Source organism: Carettochelys insculpta, chromosome 11 (genome assembly GCF_033958435.1).
Source record: "Carettochelys insculpta isolate YL-2023 chromosome 11, ASM3395843v1, whole genome shotgun sequence".
Classification (NCBI taxonomy): domain Eukaryota; kingdom Metazoa; phylum Chordata; order Testudines; family Carettochelyidae; genus Carettochelys; species Carettochelys insculpta.
The window spans coordinates 35,641,739-35,659,657 of record NC_134147.1 but is presented as its reverse complement, the minus strand read 5'-3'; the positions used below and the strand labels follow the sequence as shown (position 1 = coordinate 35,659,657).

The 17,919-nt window shown below is 44.2% G+C and overlaps 1 protein-coding gene across 2 annotated transcripts in view; it reads right to left on the bottom strand.

Moving 5' to 3' along the window:
* Positions 1-5,139: 5,139 nt before the first annotated feature.
* The window catches only part of CRBN (cereblon), a 38,328-nt gene continuing 25,548 nt past the window's right edge, over positions 5,140-17,919 (bottom strand). For both annotated transcript variants that reach the window (XM_075005535.1, XM_075005536.1), the window contains exons 9-11: positions 14,322-14,386; positions 12,530-12,661; positions 5,140-8,378 (exon numbers count right to left, since the gene is read on the bottom strand). In XM_075005535.1, coding sequence (XP_074861636.1) covers positions 8,195-8,378; positions 12,530-12,661; positions 14,322-14,386 — 381 coding nt within the window. In that variant the 3' untranslated portion in view covers positions 5,140-8,194. The remainder of the gene's footprint in view (positions 8,379-12,529; positions 12,662-14,321; positions 14,387-17,919) is intronic.

Genomic DNA, 17,919 nt, shown 5'->3' with positions numbered 1-17,919 from the left:
TGGGGCCTCATGGCTAGGAGGGAGCTAAGGTTTCTGGGAAGAGGCTGCTGTCACTTCTGCAACTCACGCAAATGCCGGAGGGAATCTGGGCCCAATGGTGTCCTGCAGTCATTAGCCGTGTCTACACGTGCACGCTACTTCGAAGTAGTGGCACTAACTTCGAAATAGCGCCCGTCACGGCTACACGCGTCGGGCGCTATTTTGAAGTTAACTTCGACATTAGGCGGCAAGATGTCGAAGTCACTATCCTCATCAGGAGATGGGGATAGTGCCCTACTTTGACGTTCAACGTCGAAGTAGGGACCGTGTAGTCATTGCGCGTCCCGCAACTTCGAAATTGTGGGGTCCTCCATGGCGGTCATCAGCTGAGGGGTTGAGAGACGCTCTCTCCAGCCCCTCAGCTCAATGGTGGCCGTGTGGAGCGGCCCCCTTAAAGGTCCCCTCCCCCTCCCTTCCTGTGCAGGAAGCTGAAGGAACGTGCAGGCAGCAGCCCAAACACGCGGCCAGCCTGCACGTCCCTCAGCAGCCACAGGACCATCAATGGCCGCCCGGCAGCCCCCCCCAGCCCCCCCAGGGGACCCCCCCAAGGGGAGCCAGGGCAGCCAGGCTGGCAAGCGGCAGCGGGGCCCCCTCCTGGACGGAGGCCGAGCTGCAGGACCTGCTGGGGCTCTGGAGCGAGGAGGAGGTGCTCCAGGTAATGGGGAGCAAGAGGCGGAATGCGGATGCGTTCGCTCGGCTGGCTGACGGCCTGGCTGCCCGGGATCACCCTGCCCGCACTCCTGATCACGTCAGGAGTAAGGTGAAGGAGCTGCGGCAGGGTTATGCCCGGGCCCGGGATGCGGCCAGCCGATCTGGGGCCGCCCCCGTCACTTGCCCCTTTTACAGGGAGCTCAGGGACATCCTGGGCCCCTGGCACACCTCCTCCCCTCCGGCCACCCTTGATACTTCGGCCAACGAGCCCCTGCAGGCCCTTCAGCCGGAGTCCGCCCCGGAGGTAAGCCCCGCACCCCAGGGGCGCCCCCCCCGGAGCCCACCCCTGGGCCATCGCGGCAGGAGGAGAAGGGGGGCTCCTCCTCCGCGGAATCCGGGCTGCAGATCCTCCTCCTGCCATCCCGGAGCAGCAGCCGGGCCTCCGCCTGCTGGGGATCTCCGGACTGTGGGAGTGGACCGACAGGTATGTACGCCCCTCTGGTGTACACCCCTGGGCTTGAGGGGCAGGGGGTAATAGATATGTGTCCAGGGCCCCCCACATGCTCACATGGCCATGGCCCCAAGGACAGCAGGGCCATGTCCCTCACAGCAGTGCATCAGCCCCTGCCCCCCCCCACACCCCGCACAACAGTGCCATGCCCCATCCCCGGGGCAGGGGGGAGCGGAAGCTCGAGGGGCCCCCAGGAGGAGGGGGTGGGACACCCCCCAGCAGCATGTGATGGAGTGGAGGGAGTGCCAAAGGGAGACTCAGGCTAGATATGAGCAACAAGAGCCGAATAGCTCCCAGGGGCAAAGGATGATCCGGGGGCTACAGCTGGCAGGTGACATCTCTGCCCTGAACCAAAAGGAGGGAGGAGCCGAGCTGGCTTTGAAATGGGGGGCGGGAGGGCAGGGGCCGCAGGTAGAGGCTAGGGGAAGGGAGAGCTGGAAGGCAGCCAGCCTGAGGAGGGGGAAAGCTGCATGCCAGAGGGGCACCCCTTGGGGTCTTCTCCCCAGGACGGGTTGGAAGGACTGTCTCTTCTGACAGCTGGTGCTGTCACTCCTGGGAAACTGGGCATCTGTGGCCTAAGAAACCTTTCCTGTCAGACCCTGCGGAGTGAAGTGAGAGTCGCTCCCACCAGGGGACGGGGTGCAGTGCAGGGGGACCCCTGAACCCCATCCATCACAGCAGCATCTCCCAGGGACGGGGATGGGGAACCTGCAGCACAGGGCTGGGGGGACAAAGGCCACGGCTCGGGGCCCCCACTAACGCCTGTCTCCATTCTTCTTCCCCCGCTCCTCTTCTGTGTCCCGCAGCTGCACCATCGGAAGGACCGGAAGAGAGCGCCGGCAAGGCATCAGCGGTCCCGGAGACCCCTCCAGGGCCATCGCTCCAGGCAAGCCCCTCGGCCGAGGACCAACAAGCCCCACGGCGGGCTAGACGGCGGACCCCGCGCCACCACCAGCCGACGGCAACGGACCCCCAGCTGCTGGCCATCCACCGTCGGCAGCTGGAGGTGGCGGAGCAGCGCCTGCGGGTGGAGCAACGCCACGTCGAACTGCAGGAGCGGGAGCTGGCCTGGCACCAAGAGGCATGGGGGGCCTACATGGAGACTTTCAACCACCTGGTGGACTACCTGGCCCCCCATGCCGCGCCGGCGGCCGCAGCGCCCTCCCTGCCTGCTCCACCCGCCACACCACCAGCTGCTCCGCACGTCACCGTCCCGTCCGCCGTCGCCCCGCCACCCACCACCAAGGGCCGGAGCGCTGAGGGACCCCTGGAGCCAGCTGAGACTCGCCGGGCATATCTTCCAGTCCGCCCCACCCCCAGCCAGCCCCGGACAGGGCTGCGGCCATGGCGGGGCTCCCGGCCGCCCACACCCAGTGCCGGACTTTAGGGGCGAGGGGCCCGGGACGTGGCCCCCCCCTTGTATATAGTTGAGACTTATTAATTTGTGCCCCCCGTTTGCCCCGTCCCCCCCATGTAAATAGTTCTCCCCTTTATCATCCCTGGTTTTCTTTTTATTAGTGAACAAACTTTTTTATTGCTATTGTTTTATTTGTACACATTACTTTTGTTCCACACATGTTGTATATAGTTTGTTCTTGTTTTATTTATAGTTAAAAAAAAAAAGTTCTAAAAGAAAAAGCAGTTTAAGTTCAGCCACAAGTGCGTGCTGTCATTTGTCCAGGACAAGTGGGAGGGGGGTGCGGTGGGGTGCTCCATGGTGTGGGCGTTGGGGCAGGGAGTATTGTGGAGGAAGGAGTGGGCAGTGGGGGGCCTGGCAGAGTTCACCCCGCGGCCTCATCATCAAAGTGGGCCCGCAGGGCCTCCTGGACCCGGGTCCCTTCGGGGTCCACCTGCCGACTGGGGGCAGCGGGTGGCTGCATGTCGGCCCTGCCGGCCTCCACAGCCCAGCCCTGGAAAAAGGCCTCCCCCTTGCTCTCCACCAAATTGTGCAGGGCGCAGCAGGCACCCACAATCAGGGGGATGTTGTTGGGGCCCACCTGCAGGCGGGTCAGGAGACATCTCCAGCGTCCTTTCAGGCGGCCAAATGAGCGCTCCACCACCTGGCGCGTGTGGTTCAGGCGCTGGTTGAAGCGCTCCTGGCTAGCGGAGAGATGGCCCGTGTACGGGTGCATGAGCCAGGGCCGGAGGGGGTATGCCGCATCTGCGATGACGCAGAAGGGCATGGTGGTGTCCCCCAGAGGGATCTCCCGCTGGGGGATGTAGGTCCCCGCCTCCAGCCGGCGGCACAGGCCCGAGTTCCGGAAAACCCAGGCGTCGTGGGTGCTGCCAGGCCAGCCCAGCCCACATAAATGTCCTGGAAATGGCCCCGGCTGTCCACCAAGGCCTGGAGGACCACAGAATGGTAGCCCTTGCGATTGATGTAGCGTCCTCCACTGTGATGCGGGGCACGGATGGGGATGTGAGTCCCATCCAGAGCCCCGAAGCAATTGGGGAAGCCCAGGGTGGCAAAGGCCGCGATGGTGGCATCTGGGTCCCCCAGCCTCACGAGCCTGTGCAGGAGCATGGCATTGATGGCACGCACAACCTACAGGGAAAGCACATGGGACAGCACCAATGAGGGGTGAGCAGGGTGTGCGTGGCCCTGCCCTGCCCTCCCCCACCCTCCCCTCCTCTCCCCTGCCCTCCTCTGCCCAGGCCCCCCTCCCCTACCCTCCCCCCGTGGGTTCTCTTACCTCGATGAGGACAGCCCCAACGGTGGCCTTGCCAACACCAAACTGCTGTCCCACGGATCGGTAGCTGTCTGGAGTGGCCAGCTTCCAGACAGCGATGCCGACCCGTTTCTCCACAGGGAGGGCACGCCGCATGGCAGTGTCCTGGTGCCTCAGTGCGGGGGTGAGCCACTGGCACAGCTCCATAAATGTCTGCCGGCTCATCCTGAAGTTCCTGAGCCAGCGGTCGTCGTCACACTCCTCAAGCACCAGCCGCTCCCACCAGTCGGTGCTGGTGGGGTAGCTCCACAGCCGCCGGCGTGTGAGGCAGGGGCGGGGGGGCGGGGTGCTGCAGGGTTGGGGGTTGAGCCCTGCTGCCCTGGGGGCAGCTCCTCCTCCGGTGTAGCAAGGAGGTGCTCAGCTGCCTCCCGCATGGCATGGATCAGGGCAAGCCCTGCTCCTGCCGGGAGGGCTGGGTGGACCTCTGGCTGCTGCTGCTGCTGGGGGTCCATGCCTGCGTCGCCCGGGGTCTGTGTGCCTATGGCTCCTCAGACCGTGTGCTGTGTGTGTGTCTGGGAGGGGCCCTTTAAGGGAGCGGCTAGCTGTTGCCCCGGAAGCGCTAGTCCGCCCTGTGACCCTGTCTGCAGCTGTGCCTGGCATCCCTATTTCGATGTGTGCTACTTTGGCGTGCAGACGTTCCCTCGCAGTGCCTATTTCGATGTTGTGCTGCGCAACGTCGAAGTTGAACATCGACGATGCCAGCCCTGGAGGACGTGTAGACGTTATTCATCGAAATAGACTATTTCAATGTAGGCTTCACGTGTAGACGTAGCCATTCAGGCCAGGACTGGGACTGGAACTGGAACTTAAACTCGGCATTTTGGAACTGTCCTACTCAATTCTGGATGGATGGTCAGGTCACCCTAAAAGATCTATAAGGTAAAGGACTGATGGGTGAGAGGAAGGCAGTACAAGAGGGCCATTAGTCATTTCATTTAAACTCCCCCACTCCCCTCAAAACAAATCAGTAAAACTATCAAGCCACATGCGTACTATTTCGTTTATATATTGTATGAGCATCTTACACCTTTTGTCCTCCTTCACCTTTTTTGTCTTCAAACTTTGAAGTGGAAACAGCATCCTCTGTATTTTAGAACACATCTAGGACATTCTGGATGCCAACACAATCTACATAACACAAAGCGAATGCTACCTTTCCTGCCCAGCCTGAATACGACCCAAAAACACGATCCTAGGCATTCATTTTGAAATATACGTGAAACTTTTATTTTTCGCTTATGTTTGCAAGCAATGAGATTTTCTGAAAACTTGTTTCAAAAGGCAGACAAAGGAACAGTTAAAACAGAGTGTTATTTACCCTAACTGCAACTTTAAAAAGGAGTTTCAACGGTCAGATGAAAAATAGGTGGATGAACAAAATGTTTCATGTACAAAAATAGCATTATTATACAATAAAGGAGATTCCAAAACACTTTTGAAGAGAAATAGCTAGATGCAACAGAAAACATTTAATTATGGCTCTATTCTGCACCAAAATTTAACAGATATTATTTTGAAATCTTGATATTTGTTAATGAAATGCATTGTCAGATCAATGTGATGTCTTAGTGTTACTGCAATAATGGCTTTAAAAGAAGCAACTCAATGAATGTGAAACAACTATTTTCATGATATTTACTGATTTGTGTAGTACTTTGCTTTCGTTAGTATGCAATATCTGTACAGTATTCATGAATAATTTACTAACAGCCGATAATCCTAACATTATAGTAGCTTTTCCCCAGAAAAGAAAACCCATTTTTCTAAGCATAGAAAATTCTAACTAATCTACAGAACCTTTTACAATTCTATATCCATACTATAAAACACATACTTTACATATTAAGGACAGGTGTAATTTTTAATGGCTAGGTGTCCCAAAACAGGGTTTATATTCTTTGCAATTAACCTGAATCACAGATGTTTTCAACTTAGAAAATATCAGAAACTTTGTGATGACAAACATCATACAGAAGTTTGGATAGAGTGAAAAAACATTAAATTAGTGCTAAATTAACTTCTGACTGACCTCATTGGGTTACATTAGTTCTACATTTTTATTGATGCACAATACTAAAAATATGTCTATTTCATGCTTTAATTGTCTCACAATGTTATTCTGGTTTTAGTTGAGGCAATTTGAAAGAGATCTAGCCAAAACTAAAAGCATACTGGGTTTGGTGATACTGATGACAACAGTCTTTTTGAAAAATCATTCACCATAACTCAGTGAATGTTAACAGTGAATGGCATGATTTTCAGAAGTACCAAAGCACTCACAAAGCTCATTTATGTCAACACAAACTTCAGGTGCTTAGTACTTTTGCAAACAAAAAAAAAAAAAAAAAAAAATCACACCATTTTTTTTCTAAGCTAGGAAAAAACACCCTCAATGTGATCTGAATGACTATAATACAGATAATTCAGACTCCTGATAATTTACACTAGTGGTTAACATTATTTCAGTTTTTTGAAAGTGGATTCTAAAAAAAACTAAGCAAAATCTAGAACGCTTTAAGAAAATGAATCATCTTTCACCCTCTATTTGTTCAGAATTATGTTTCAGCTAATATTGCTTTTCACAGCTCACTGAGAATACTGTAGCGTAAACTGAAATTTGATTCTACCGATTTATCTGGGATAACAAAAAAACATCATAGAAGCACAGAGGTAGACGGCTTCAAGGAACTAAACCTGAGTTGCATCACCGTTACTCGCTAAATATCTAATAAAGTTTTCTAACATCCTTTCAGCATGTAACATCTTGTGTTATTTGAAAATCTGTTTTGACAGCAGAACAACACACATCATGGCATTGTCTGTAAAGTCAGCTGCTGGTCTCAAAGATATTTGTCCTTCTCTTCTGGAGTAATATATGAATGCTACATAAAACAATCGATCAATTATGGTATGGAGAATGGATGAAATATTTTATAAATTTAATCTTTAGCATTTTAGTATAATTCTGCTTGAACAATACAAGTAAACAAACATACAGGATTTCTAAGATTTAGTTTGAACAAATAAAGAGTGAACAGAAGAGCCTCACAAGGGAAAAAAAAAAATATATATATATATACACGTAGAGAGAGAGAGGAGATATCTGTCATCTTCAGATTCTACGAAAGTGCATTCTGAAAAAACAGCAAAAGCTGCACTCTTTTTGGCACACTTCTGTAGCACAGTGTCTCATAAAAAATTTGCCTTTGACTTCTGTTTTATTTAGAAACATTACTTCTTTTTCAGGAAAGAATGATAAACACACAGCCTTGCACTTATGATATGTGAATGTAAAAAACAATAAAGGTATGCTGTTTTCCCTAGTCAAAACACAGATAAGAGTGACTTCCACTGTGAAGTAATCTGTGAAATACATCACCCAACTTTAGGCATGTATAAAAGACAAATTAAGCTTCAAAATTGTTTAAAAATGTAAACCTATTTAAATTTTACTGACTGAAATTTACTAACATATTGTGGAAAGAAATGGTAATATGTTCTATGCACCAGCATAAAACTGTAAAATTTAATAATTTAGTTTTTAAATGACTGCTGATCAACATATCAAACATACTAAGTGATAAGGACAAAACAATTGATACAGGATTCCTTTAAAAAGGAATTTTATACAGTAGTTGCTTTAGCAGCAGATATCAGTAAGTGCTTGGCTTCTACCATTTACAGCATTTCCACAAGGATTAACCAATGCAACATCAATCAAACAGAGGCTTAGACCTCATACATTCTTTGATATTCATTTGGGCAAACATTTGAAAAGACCAGTGTGAACAAGGAGGATTTCTTAGCCAGCTCTACTTAAAGTGTACTGATAGCAATATCCCACAAAATTACTGTCATACATTATGTTGTATGAATCAACTACTGTTTAATAGTACTTCTTATTTATTTTTTGCACTTCTTTTACCTTAATTCAATAGCAGTAAATATCTTCTTAAATTATGCAGTGGCAAATTTGAGTAATCTGTTTCAGCATTTATCTGACATTTCCATAATCAGATGCATTCGCCGGTCTCTCACTGTACTTCTCTTCCCAGTTATCAACATTTTAAGACACAACCTTCAATTCCCAGTGAATCTGGAAACAACAGTACCTTGACTGCGCACCAAGCCCAATTTTAATGATGCTTGTCTGTCTTTGCTCTCATTTTTAAACTTATTTAAGCAAGCATGAGAAGCAACATTGAATACGTTCAACCGAGAGACACTGGTGGCTGCTTTTTCATTCCAAAAATGGGTTACTAGATTACAAGCAAAGTAATGGTGATCTATCATGGACTGATCCATCTTCCGTTTCTGGAATTCTAGGTAGGAGTGCAGATCGGGTCAATCCCCAGAATTTTTGAGGAGACAGATCTTTTTTAGCTGCTGTGAACTTCCACCCCATATGGTTCCCACAGATTCTGCACTGGGCTATAGTCCATGCATACCTTTAAAGAGAAAAAAATGTGTTTTGGCAGAAGTCACATTGTCAGCCATCACAACACTTTAATAAAACTGGAACACAGATAAGTAATTCAGTAAGAAGAGAGTATGTTTCATTTGGGATTGTCAAATGGGTTTAAAGGATGCAGCCATGCAATTCTGAATGATTTTTCAACAGGACTTGGGCATCAAACTTCCTAGATCTCCTTGAAAATCTTCGCCTTCAACATTATTACTTTTCCCACAAAAGTGTAATAATTAAAGTATTTTATTAGTACCATATTTAAAGTAATATGACTAATTATTGTGTGCCACTACAGGAATATAAAAACATTTTAGCAAGTAAATCATAATAAACTTAAAATATAAGGGATGGTTTTAAGCAGATATTTAAAGGAAAGTGATTTTTGGGGGTGGGAGGAGTGCTGATGGACTTAGGAAAGAATGAGGCATCTAGTTTGATTGAACACTGGAATCTCTCCTTTAGTAGCTTCAAAAGGAAGAACACAAAATATTCTGCAGCCTCCAGAGAACAAAGAGATAGAGGAAACATCTGAGGGTGAGAAGCAAGGACTAACCTCAAAATAAATAATATGAGTCACGAGATGCCTTTTGTGATTCATATATGAAAGAAAAAAGATCCTCTGAGAGCAGTTATTGAACTGGTCACACCATACAACCTCCTAACTTCCCACCCGCATTACTCAATTCTGACAGGTGGACTTGTGGACTTGTCCAAGCAGCAAGGTGACAAAGTGGAATTTTAAATGTGTGCAAATTAGTCAAGTACCCAGAAATGGCTATTGTGTTATCTATGTGTTTGTTTAAGTCAACCAATGAATGTAAAAACAGGGCCCAATTCCCATAGAAGACAATATATTACCATAGAAAACAGAGTGATTTAAAGTAAGTTAAGTCTGATAAGAGAATTATTTTTGATAGTATGGGATCAAAATGAAGAGGCAGATATCCATTTATGGATTAAAGTTAAGGACAGAGCTGTAGCACACAACCTAAATTTCAAATTATATGTGAATTATGATGGGCTGAAAGGTTCAAATTTGTTGTTTTTGAAATTATTCTAAAACATGCTAGTTTATTCAAACCAAAAAACTTAAATGGTTGTGGGAGGGAAGGAGGGACAATAAGTTTCAGTTAGAAGAAAAAATTGAAGTGGTTGATTAAGGACAGAACAGGCAAAGAACAGAAATAAAACTCTAAAACCACATACAATGGGTCATATTCTGAGATTTTAGAGAAAAGAACTCAAGATAAGCTGGGGCAATGGGAGAACGTCTAAATGTAGTAATCCAATTATTCAAAAACAACTCTTATTCATTGCACAAGGTTAGAATCAAGATTTCAAAATGTGCACTATCTAAAAGTATTCATCAGTTCACTTTTACCTGAGAATCTGATCTATATCACTTTTCCTTACCAATACTTGTTCTTTTTAAAATTGAAGTCCATGGAGAAACCATGAACAAATCTGGTCTAAATTTGTTCAGTTTCCCCTTTGCTTCTTGGCAGGATTGGATACAGTTCTTGCATTGTACATTTTGATCTCCTTGCCCTCTATTCCCTTCACTTTAGAAAAACAGGATTTATTTACATGTTTCACCTGCAGAAGTGCATAACATTTTTAAAGTGCTCAGAACTCAAACAGCTTCAAAATTAGATTATTCCAGCACTGCTACTTGTGCTAAAACATTTATTTCTAAAATGATTCATGAATAAACTAACAAAAACATGTTATTATTTCAGCCATGCATTATATACGCTAAAGAGGTTGTTTCTAAAATGGTTCAGAAATAAAGACTTAAGTTATTTTGAAAAAATAAATATTTTACTTTTTCTAACAGCAGCACTGCACATTTAAATCAATAATCTGGATATGGTAACATTTGTAGTTTTCAATATTATTATTAAAGCATAGCTGACAGTTCATGGATTTTTAAAATATTCTATAAAGAAACAATTCCAATTATGCATCATGTTTTCTGTATTTGCTTCTATTTTTTTAATTGACAGCTAAAGCACAAATGCATCATTTTCTCACAATTTATCTGTTCATGCTGTAAAATTCTCCATTTAAAATCGTAATTTGTGGGGATTTCTTCTTGTGGTGACAAAACTGGCCCTACAGAAAGTTGGACAGGTTTATTTAAAACACACTGTGCACTATAGTCAGAAAAACTCTTGGGAAATAAATACCCCACTCATCTGCTCCAGAAACTGGACCGTTTCTAAATAGCTTATTTAAAATTTTCTTTGAAGCATTAACTGAACACTAGCCAACAGATTTTCTATTTTACTTTAAAAGGTGGGTATTCAAAATCTCCAGATTACTTAAGAAGCTAGTAACAGAGAGGTAGCCGTGTTAGTCTGTACTCCAACAAAACAGCAGAAATGTAGCACTTTAAAGACTAACAAAATGATACATTCAGTGATGAGCTTTTGTGGGACAGACCCACTTCACCAGATCAATCTCATTTCTAAGTACGGAGGACCAAAAAAAAGAATTGTAATAAAAACTGACTTTTTGGTCCTCCGCACCTATAAATGAGATTGATCTGATGAAGTGGGTCTATCCCACAAAAGCTCACGCCCAAAGATATTTTGTTGTCTTTAAAGTGCTACATTTCTGCTAAGAATCTAGTAGCTAACTTATATGATCTATACACGTGATTTCCCTTGTAATTTTTTCAGTCAAGATGAGCTACATGGTATACTCAAACTATAAATATGCTAAATATTCCACTTGGCATTACACATCAGCTGCATTTGTATGGAGGATGAGGACAGAACATCAAAGATAAATTGAGGCGACTGAGGGAGAACAGAAATAAATCACACTTAATCCCTTTCAATGACAGTGAGGAATCAGCAGTCAGTATAAAAGTGTGCACTAACTGAAGTACCTAATATGAATAAAATATATACATATCTAGACATTTCGGTTCATTAAAAACAAATTCCCCACTGCCAGCAATATAAACAAGCAAACAGCTTAAAACAAAATCTTCAGACATGTAAATAACCTTTAGTCATAATGAGACATTCTCCCTGTGTCTACATGAGCCCCTTCCTTTTGGAAGAGGCATGTTAATGAGTGGGTTCAAAATATGCTAATGAGGCAACACGAATATGCAGTGCCTCATTAGCATAATGGCAGCTGCGGCGATTGAAAAGTGCAGCTTTCGAATCGCACACCACCTGTGGAGATGGGGACCTTTCAAAAGAACCCCCCCAGTTTTCGAAAGTCCCTTCTTCCTAACACCAGATAGGAGGAAGGGGCTTTCGAAAACTGGGCGGGGGGGGGGTGTCCATTCGGAGGGTCCCCCATCTCCATGGACAGCGCACAATTTTAAAGCTGCACTTTCCAATTGCCGCAGCTGCCATTATGCTAATGAGGTGCTGCATATTCATTGCAGCACCTCATTAGCATCTTTTGAACCCGCTCATTAACATGCTCCTTCCAAAAGGAAGGGGTTCATGTAGACACAGCCTCTCAGTTTACTAAGTGGAGAAGTTCTAGGGTCACAGACTACATACCGAAGACAATTTCAGTGTCGAGTATGGGAGGGAGGAAGTAAAATTAGTACTATCCTGGAAACTGAAATGTTTTTAAACACAATGAAAGGTGTGTTCCCACTGTTAACAGATATTAAAATGATAATTCATGTCACCAAACACTTCACCTGCTGGTTCTTTCTCCAGCTGTGAGAAGGACTAAGCCCTTTAGGGACACTGTCTCTTTTACAATGAGGCCCTGACACAAGATTGGGGTCAGATGGTACTATATGCTCCCTGTTATAAAATTAGATATCAAGATTCTAGGTGGATAATTAAAGAAGAATTATTCAAATACCACTTTTCCTATGTGGCAAAATATATGCACAATTTAAAAGGCACAAGAGAATTCTAAATACTTTTTAATCTAACTTCTCCAATTTATTTTCGATTAAGAAGGAATATTACATTAACTCTTTTCTTCATTTACAGTAATTAAATGATCTTAATTATCATTTAATAATTTAGAAAATAATGAAATACAGAATTCACTTAAATCAGAACTATGAATTTCTATTATTTGCTCATAAGATTTCTGAACTCTATTTTGTAATTCTGGAGTAAATTATTAGTAGAAATTTACCCAGGAAACCAACTGTGCTCTGTAGATGGTCGGCCACTCAGATTCAAGTTGCAGGTTTTGTACACTGTAAGGGTCTCATGGACATATCCATGAGGATTCACATATGCTGCCATAGGTCCACACAAAGATAAACTACAAAGGATAAATAAGAAATATCAAAGTACATAACTGGCTCTAAGGCATGTATCAAAAAGAAAAAGAGGGCTAAAAAAGATTAATAAAATTAAAACAGCATCTGACATTCATTAGAGAGTGAATAGAGGAAGCAAATGGACAAACATTTAAAATATATTGCATAAAAAGCAGTCTTGTAGATAAGATTTATTAAATTACAGTATTAAAAATGGAATGAAAATAGATACATACCTCTTTATTACATGACCTCATATAACAATAATTTTCCAAATAAGTTTGTATAAATGTAGGATCCAATTCCATATGCCCTTATTCAGGGTCAGTAATCTTTACTAATGTGAGCAATGTCTGCTGACTGCTTTTTAGGAACTGTTTCCAGAAAGGCACTTAAGTGTATGCTTAAATGTTTTCCTGAATATTAAAATAATCTCATTCTTAAGTGCGTTCCCAAATGAGGGTTTATGTATTTCTTAATGGAGCCCAGCTAATAACTACAGACCCAATGGAATGCTGGCACAGGTCATTGATAGGTATTAGCTAACTTGGGGGGAACCTGGAAACAAGGCTACCAGCAGTGGTAGCTGTTTTCAAGAAGTACTATACCGACGTAGTTATAAATGAGGGCAATGAAAAGGTTATGCATACATCAATGAATTGCTTGCTACAACTCTCAGGATATTTTTAGACTATTTGATGTCACACAATAACCAAATGTGACAACTTCCTTGCATCACAACAAATTTCCAGGTGTCACAACTATGATACTTAAATCACATACAGTAATCTGAAATCACTGCCTGTGAAAATGAGGAAATATGCTTAACATATTTTTCCCTATTACTTCTAAATTATGTTAATAACACTTAATATTAGAGTAAGATACACAAACTTATGTTCCAAGGCTGTGTAAACACTGAGTCCTAGTGCCGACAGTTTGATACAAATAAGTCTCAAAAACGCAAAATAGAGAACATTTACATATTGATAGATGATGTGCATATTCATCAGGCTCATTTGCATATTCATACTAGAAGTCAAGCAGTGTAGATTTGGCTCTGCTGGCCAAAAAAAAAAAAAAAACAAAAAAAAAAAAACCCTTTGCTGGCAGCCCCTTATGCCTGATTTTTTTCCAGGCATAAAGGGCTGCTGACAAAGAGGTTTCTTGCTAGCAGAATCAAGTCTACACGGCTTGATTTCTGCTGCAAATATTCAGATTAGCCTCATTCACATAGCTTATGTGCATGTTCATATGTAAGTAACTCGCCATTTTGCATTTTTGAGACTGCTTATTTGCATCAAACTGTGAGCACTAGGGCCCAGTGCGCACACAGCCCAAGAGTGGCTGAAAGATGGGACTGACAATATAACACAGACTTTCAAACTCCAACGTCTGTTATTCTAAAGATGAGTATAAACAACCTTTTTTTGTTAGCTATCTGTGAACTGGATGATGTCAATTTATCTATTTTATTCTACATTGAAAAGTTCCTGTAAGCATTTACTGGTCAGCTAAGAATGATCTCAAAAGAATAAAATGACAAGACAAAAATGAGAATCGTAGGAAGAGCAAGAATATTATTACACATCCAATTTTCATTTACTGTAATGTCGATGTACATAACAACTGCATCTCTTCCAAAAAAGAGACTAAACTCACCTGAATATTTCATTCTTGGTTGTTATTTCTGTGTCTTGACATTGCTTACAACAAAGGGATGTACACTTAAAGAAAAACAAGCATACATACATAACAGGACAGCTTTACTCACTTCTGCTTATTCATCTCTCAAGCAACATATAATCCCAACATGCTCTTTTTTTAGAATAAAGAAAAGGCCTATGACTATGTAATTGTAATAAATAAGGCAATGTGTGGAATCCCCATCACTGGTGTGTTATAAAAACAGATCAGACAACTTCTAGTGAAAATTTTTTTCCCTAATATATAACCTTAATCTCCGTTTCTTTGGACTAAGCCTATTACTTCCTGTCTTATCTCCAGTGGATATGGAGAATAATGATTACCAATCTTTTTACAGCAGTGTGATGAGCCATGGGCTTGAGGGAACTTTGATTAAACATGATTGAAAACTATCACCTGGTCTCTCTCAGTCTTCTTTTTCAAGATTAAGCATACCCATTTCTTTCTGCTTTTCCTCATAAGTCAAACTGTTTAAAGCTTTTATTATTTTTGCTGATGACTCCAATTTGTCCAAATCTTTGCTGAAGTGTGCCACTCAGAATAGGGGTGTTAACTGGTTAACTGATAGGGCTGAAAAAGCCCTCTGCCCAGCATGGGCAGGGGGTTGAGCCAGTCCCACAGGACCACTGCAGGGTGGGGGCACTGCAGCAGTGGCAGAACAGCCCCTATCTGCAGTGACCTGCGGGGAGGAGGAGGCCACTGGTGAGGTGGCTCCAGCCCAACCAGGGTGGAGTTGCCCCTTTGCTGAGGACAGGGGCTGCTCCAGCTGTGCAGGAGCTCCCCCACCTGCAGTGAGCCCAGGACCAACGCAGACGGAGGTTGCTCTGGCTCGGCTGGAGTGCCCCCGCTTGCAGTGCCCCCAGATCATGCTGCTCAAATAGGGCTTCAGCACTCCTGTTTGCTGCATGCCAGGAGCCACGGCTGCTCCAGCCACATTGAAGTGTCCCCCCCACCTGCAGCAGTGTCACAGACAGGGTAGTTCCACCTGGGTAGGAGCAGCCTTGGTTCCCAAGCATGCTGTGGGAGGACGGAGGGGAAGGGGTGGGCAAGCAGCCTCCCCAGCTGCCCTCCCTTTAATTGCTTAACTGGTTAAATGAGATTTTATATCCCTAATCCAGAATTAGGAATTGTCTATGTTTAGTGTCAGGTCAGCATGCCAGAGGTCCATCTTCTGAGGTTGAATTTGGCAGATCTAGTATGGCCCCACTAACTCGAATGCTGATGGTGTCCTCATTTACCCCATTACTCCTTGCATTTGTGAAGAGTAGGGGAAGTCAACAGGAGAGTTTTCCATGTCAACCTCCCACTGTGGAGACAGCGGAGAAATTTGAGCTGTGTATCATAGGCTGACTTTCTCCCCTAGTGTAGACCTGCCTCTAGTCACAATACTTCAGCTGAGGCCTCACCAGTGCCAGATACGAGAGGAAAATTACCTCCCTTGTCTTACATATACCACTATTTGCCCCACAACAATAATAGCATTTTACATAACTGCAACACATTGTTGTCTCGTATTCATGACCCTTTACAACCCTGAGAGCCTCTTCTGAAATACTACTACATAGCCAATTACTTCCCATATTGTAGTCATACCCCTGATTTTATTTTCACCAGTGAAATATATTGTGCTTGTCTTTATTGATTTATCTTGATTTTGGACCAATTTGTCGAGGTCATTTCAATTTCTAATCCTCTTCAGCAAAATGCTTTCAATCCCCTCAGAGTCTGGTGTCATCCACAAATTTTACAAGCATACTCTCCACTCCATCACTCAAGTCATTATTGAAAATATTGAATAAAACAGAACCCGGGTTACAGCCCTGTGGGATCCCATTAGATGCAGCCTCCCACTTTGACAAAGAACTATTGACAATTACGGTCCATCAACCATTTGTGCTCTCACCTTATACAGACAGAGCCTCTGAATTTTGGGATGCTCTAGTCATAGAACCCCAGAGGCTGGGAGCTGGGGGCCAACTGGGAGCTCAGACTGTTGCAGCTGGGCCAGTGTCAGGGATGCAAATGGGGCTTGACAGCCCCAGCTAGAGGGCCAGCAGTGGAAAGGGAACTAAAGCCAGGACCAGATCGATGGCTGGGAAGCTGGTGGTAGCCCAGAAACTGCAGCCAGAAGGCCTGGCTGGGGCCGGACTGGCAGCAGCCAAAGAGCTGCAGCTGGGGTCCCTGGTCAGGACTGACAGCTGGGAGTGTGCCAAAGGCCTGGAGGGGAACATTGACCTCCCTGGTCTGGTTCATGGTTCAGGACCAATCAGGACATGAGGGTGCCAGACCAGGGAAGTCCAACCTGTAGTAATTTCATCTTGATCACAGTTCTCCAGTCTGCTTATGAGAATATTATGTTGAGTCGTGTCAAGAGCTTTAGTGACAATGAAGATAAACCACATCTATTGATTCCCCACCAGTAACTCTGTCAAACAAGGAAATTACATAAGTCTGGTCTGCTCTTGATGCATCCATGTTAGCTATTACTTATTACCCTATTTTCCCTAACTGCTTACAATTTGTTTAGGAATTTGTTTCCGTTTCTAAGGTAGGCTGGTTGATGTATAATTTCCCAGTCTTCTTTTTTCCCATTTTCTAAAGATAAGTACCATATGTACTCTTCTCCACCCCTCTAGAACTTCACCCACCCTCTGAGTTTCTAAAGATAATTGCTTACATTTCTGGATCCTGGTCTGGTGATCTGAACACATGTAACTCATCTATATTTATTCTTTAATTGTTTCCCTCCTCTGGCTTGTTCCCTCCCCTCTGCCCACACTCATTTCCCCCCTCCCCCACCACTTAGTATTGATAGCATTAAGCATCTGGTCATCATTAACTTATTTAGTGAAGACTGAAGCAAAACAGGCCTTAAATACATCAGAGTTCTTGGTGCCATCTGCTATTAACTCTCCAAAGCTGATTCTCTTGCTGCATTTCTAGTGGCTCTTTCATTTGAAGTTAGTGCGTATACACTTGACAGCCTATTTGAACACACAGTTATTGTAATTTCTGTGTTAGATGGTTCTCCTTAATTTTTATTTCCAGAAAACCCATCAAAAAGGGCAACAAGAGACAAGTTTTAAATCATCTTAGAATCCTGCTTAGTAGGGTAGTTGATGACTGAATGCAAAAAAAACATTTTAGTCCAATATTCACATAGTCTTATCACCGGAGGAATATATCATACCTTATCCAAAACCCACTCCATTTATCCCGGCACATTTATCCTGGCATAGTAATATTTCATTACTCTACGTCTTACTGTAAAAGCATTCTGATTTTTGAATAGTGCTAACTGCATCAGACATGTAGCACCATCTCTTGGATGGTACAGTACAATGAAGTGTTAGAGATCATTTTAAAAATATGGTTGTCATTCTTTCAGGATGCAAGAAGACCTCAAGCACTGTAGTGTAGGGGAAAAAAGATAAAATGCACTGCAAGTCTGCTACTAAACTCACTGTGGTAGCCAAAAATCAATTGAAGATGTGTTCCACCAAAGTTAAAAATAAATTTGAAAAGTAGAAAGATCTAAAAATACCACCTCTTA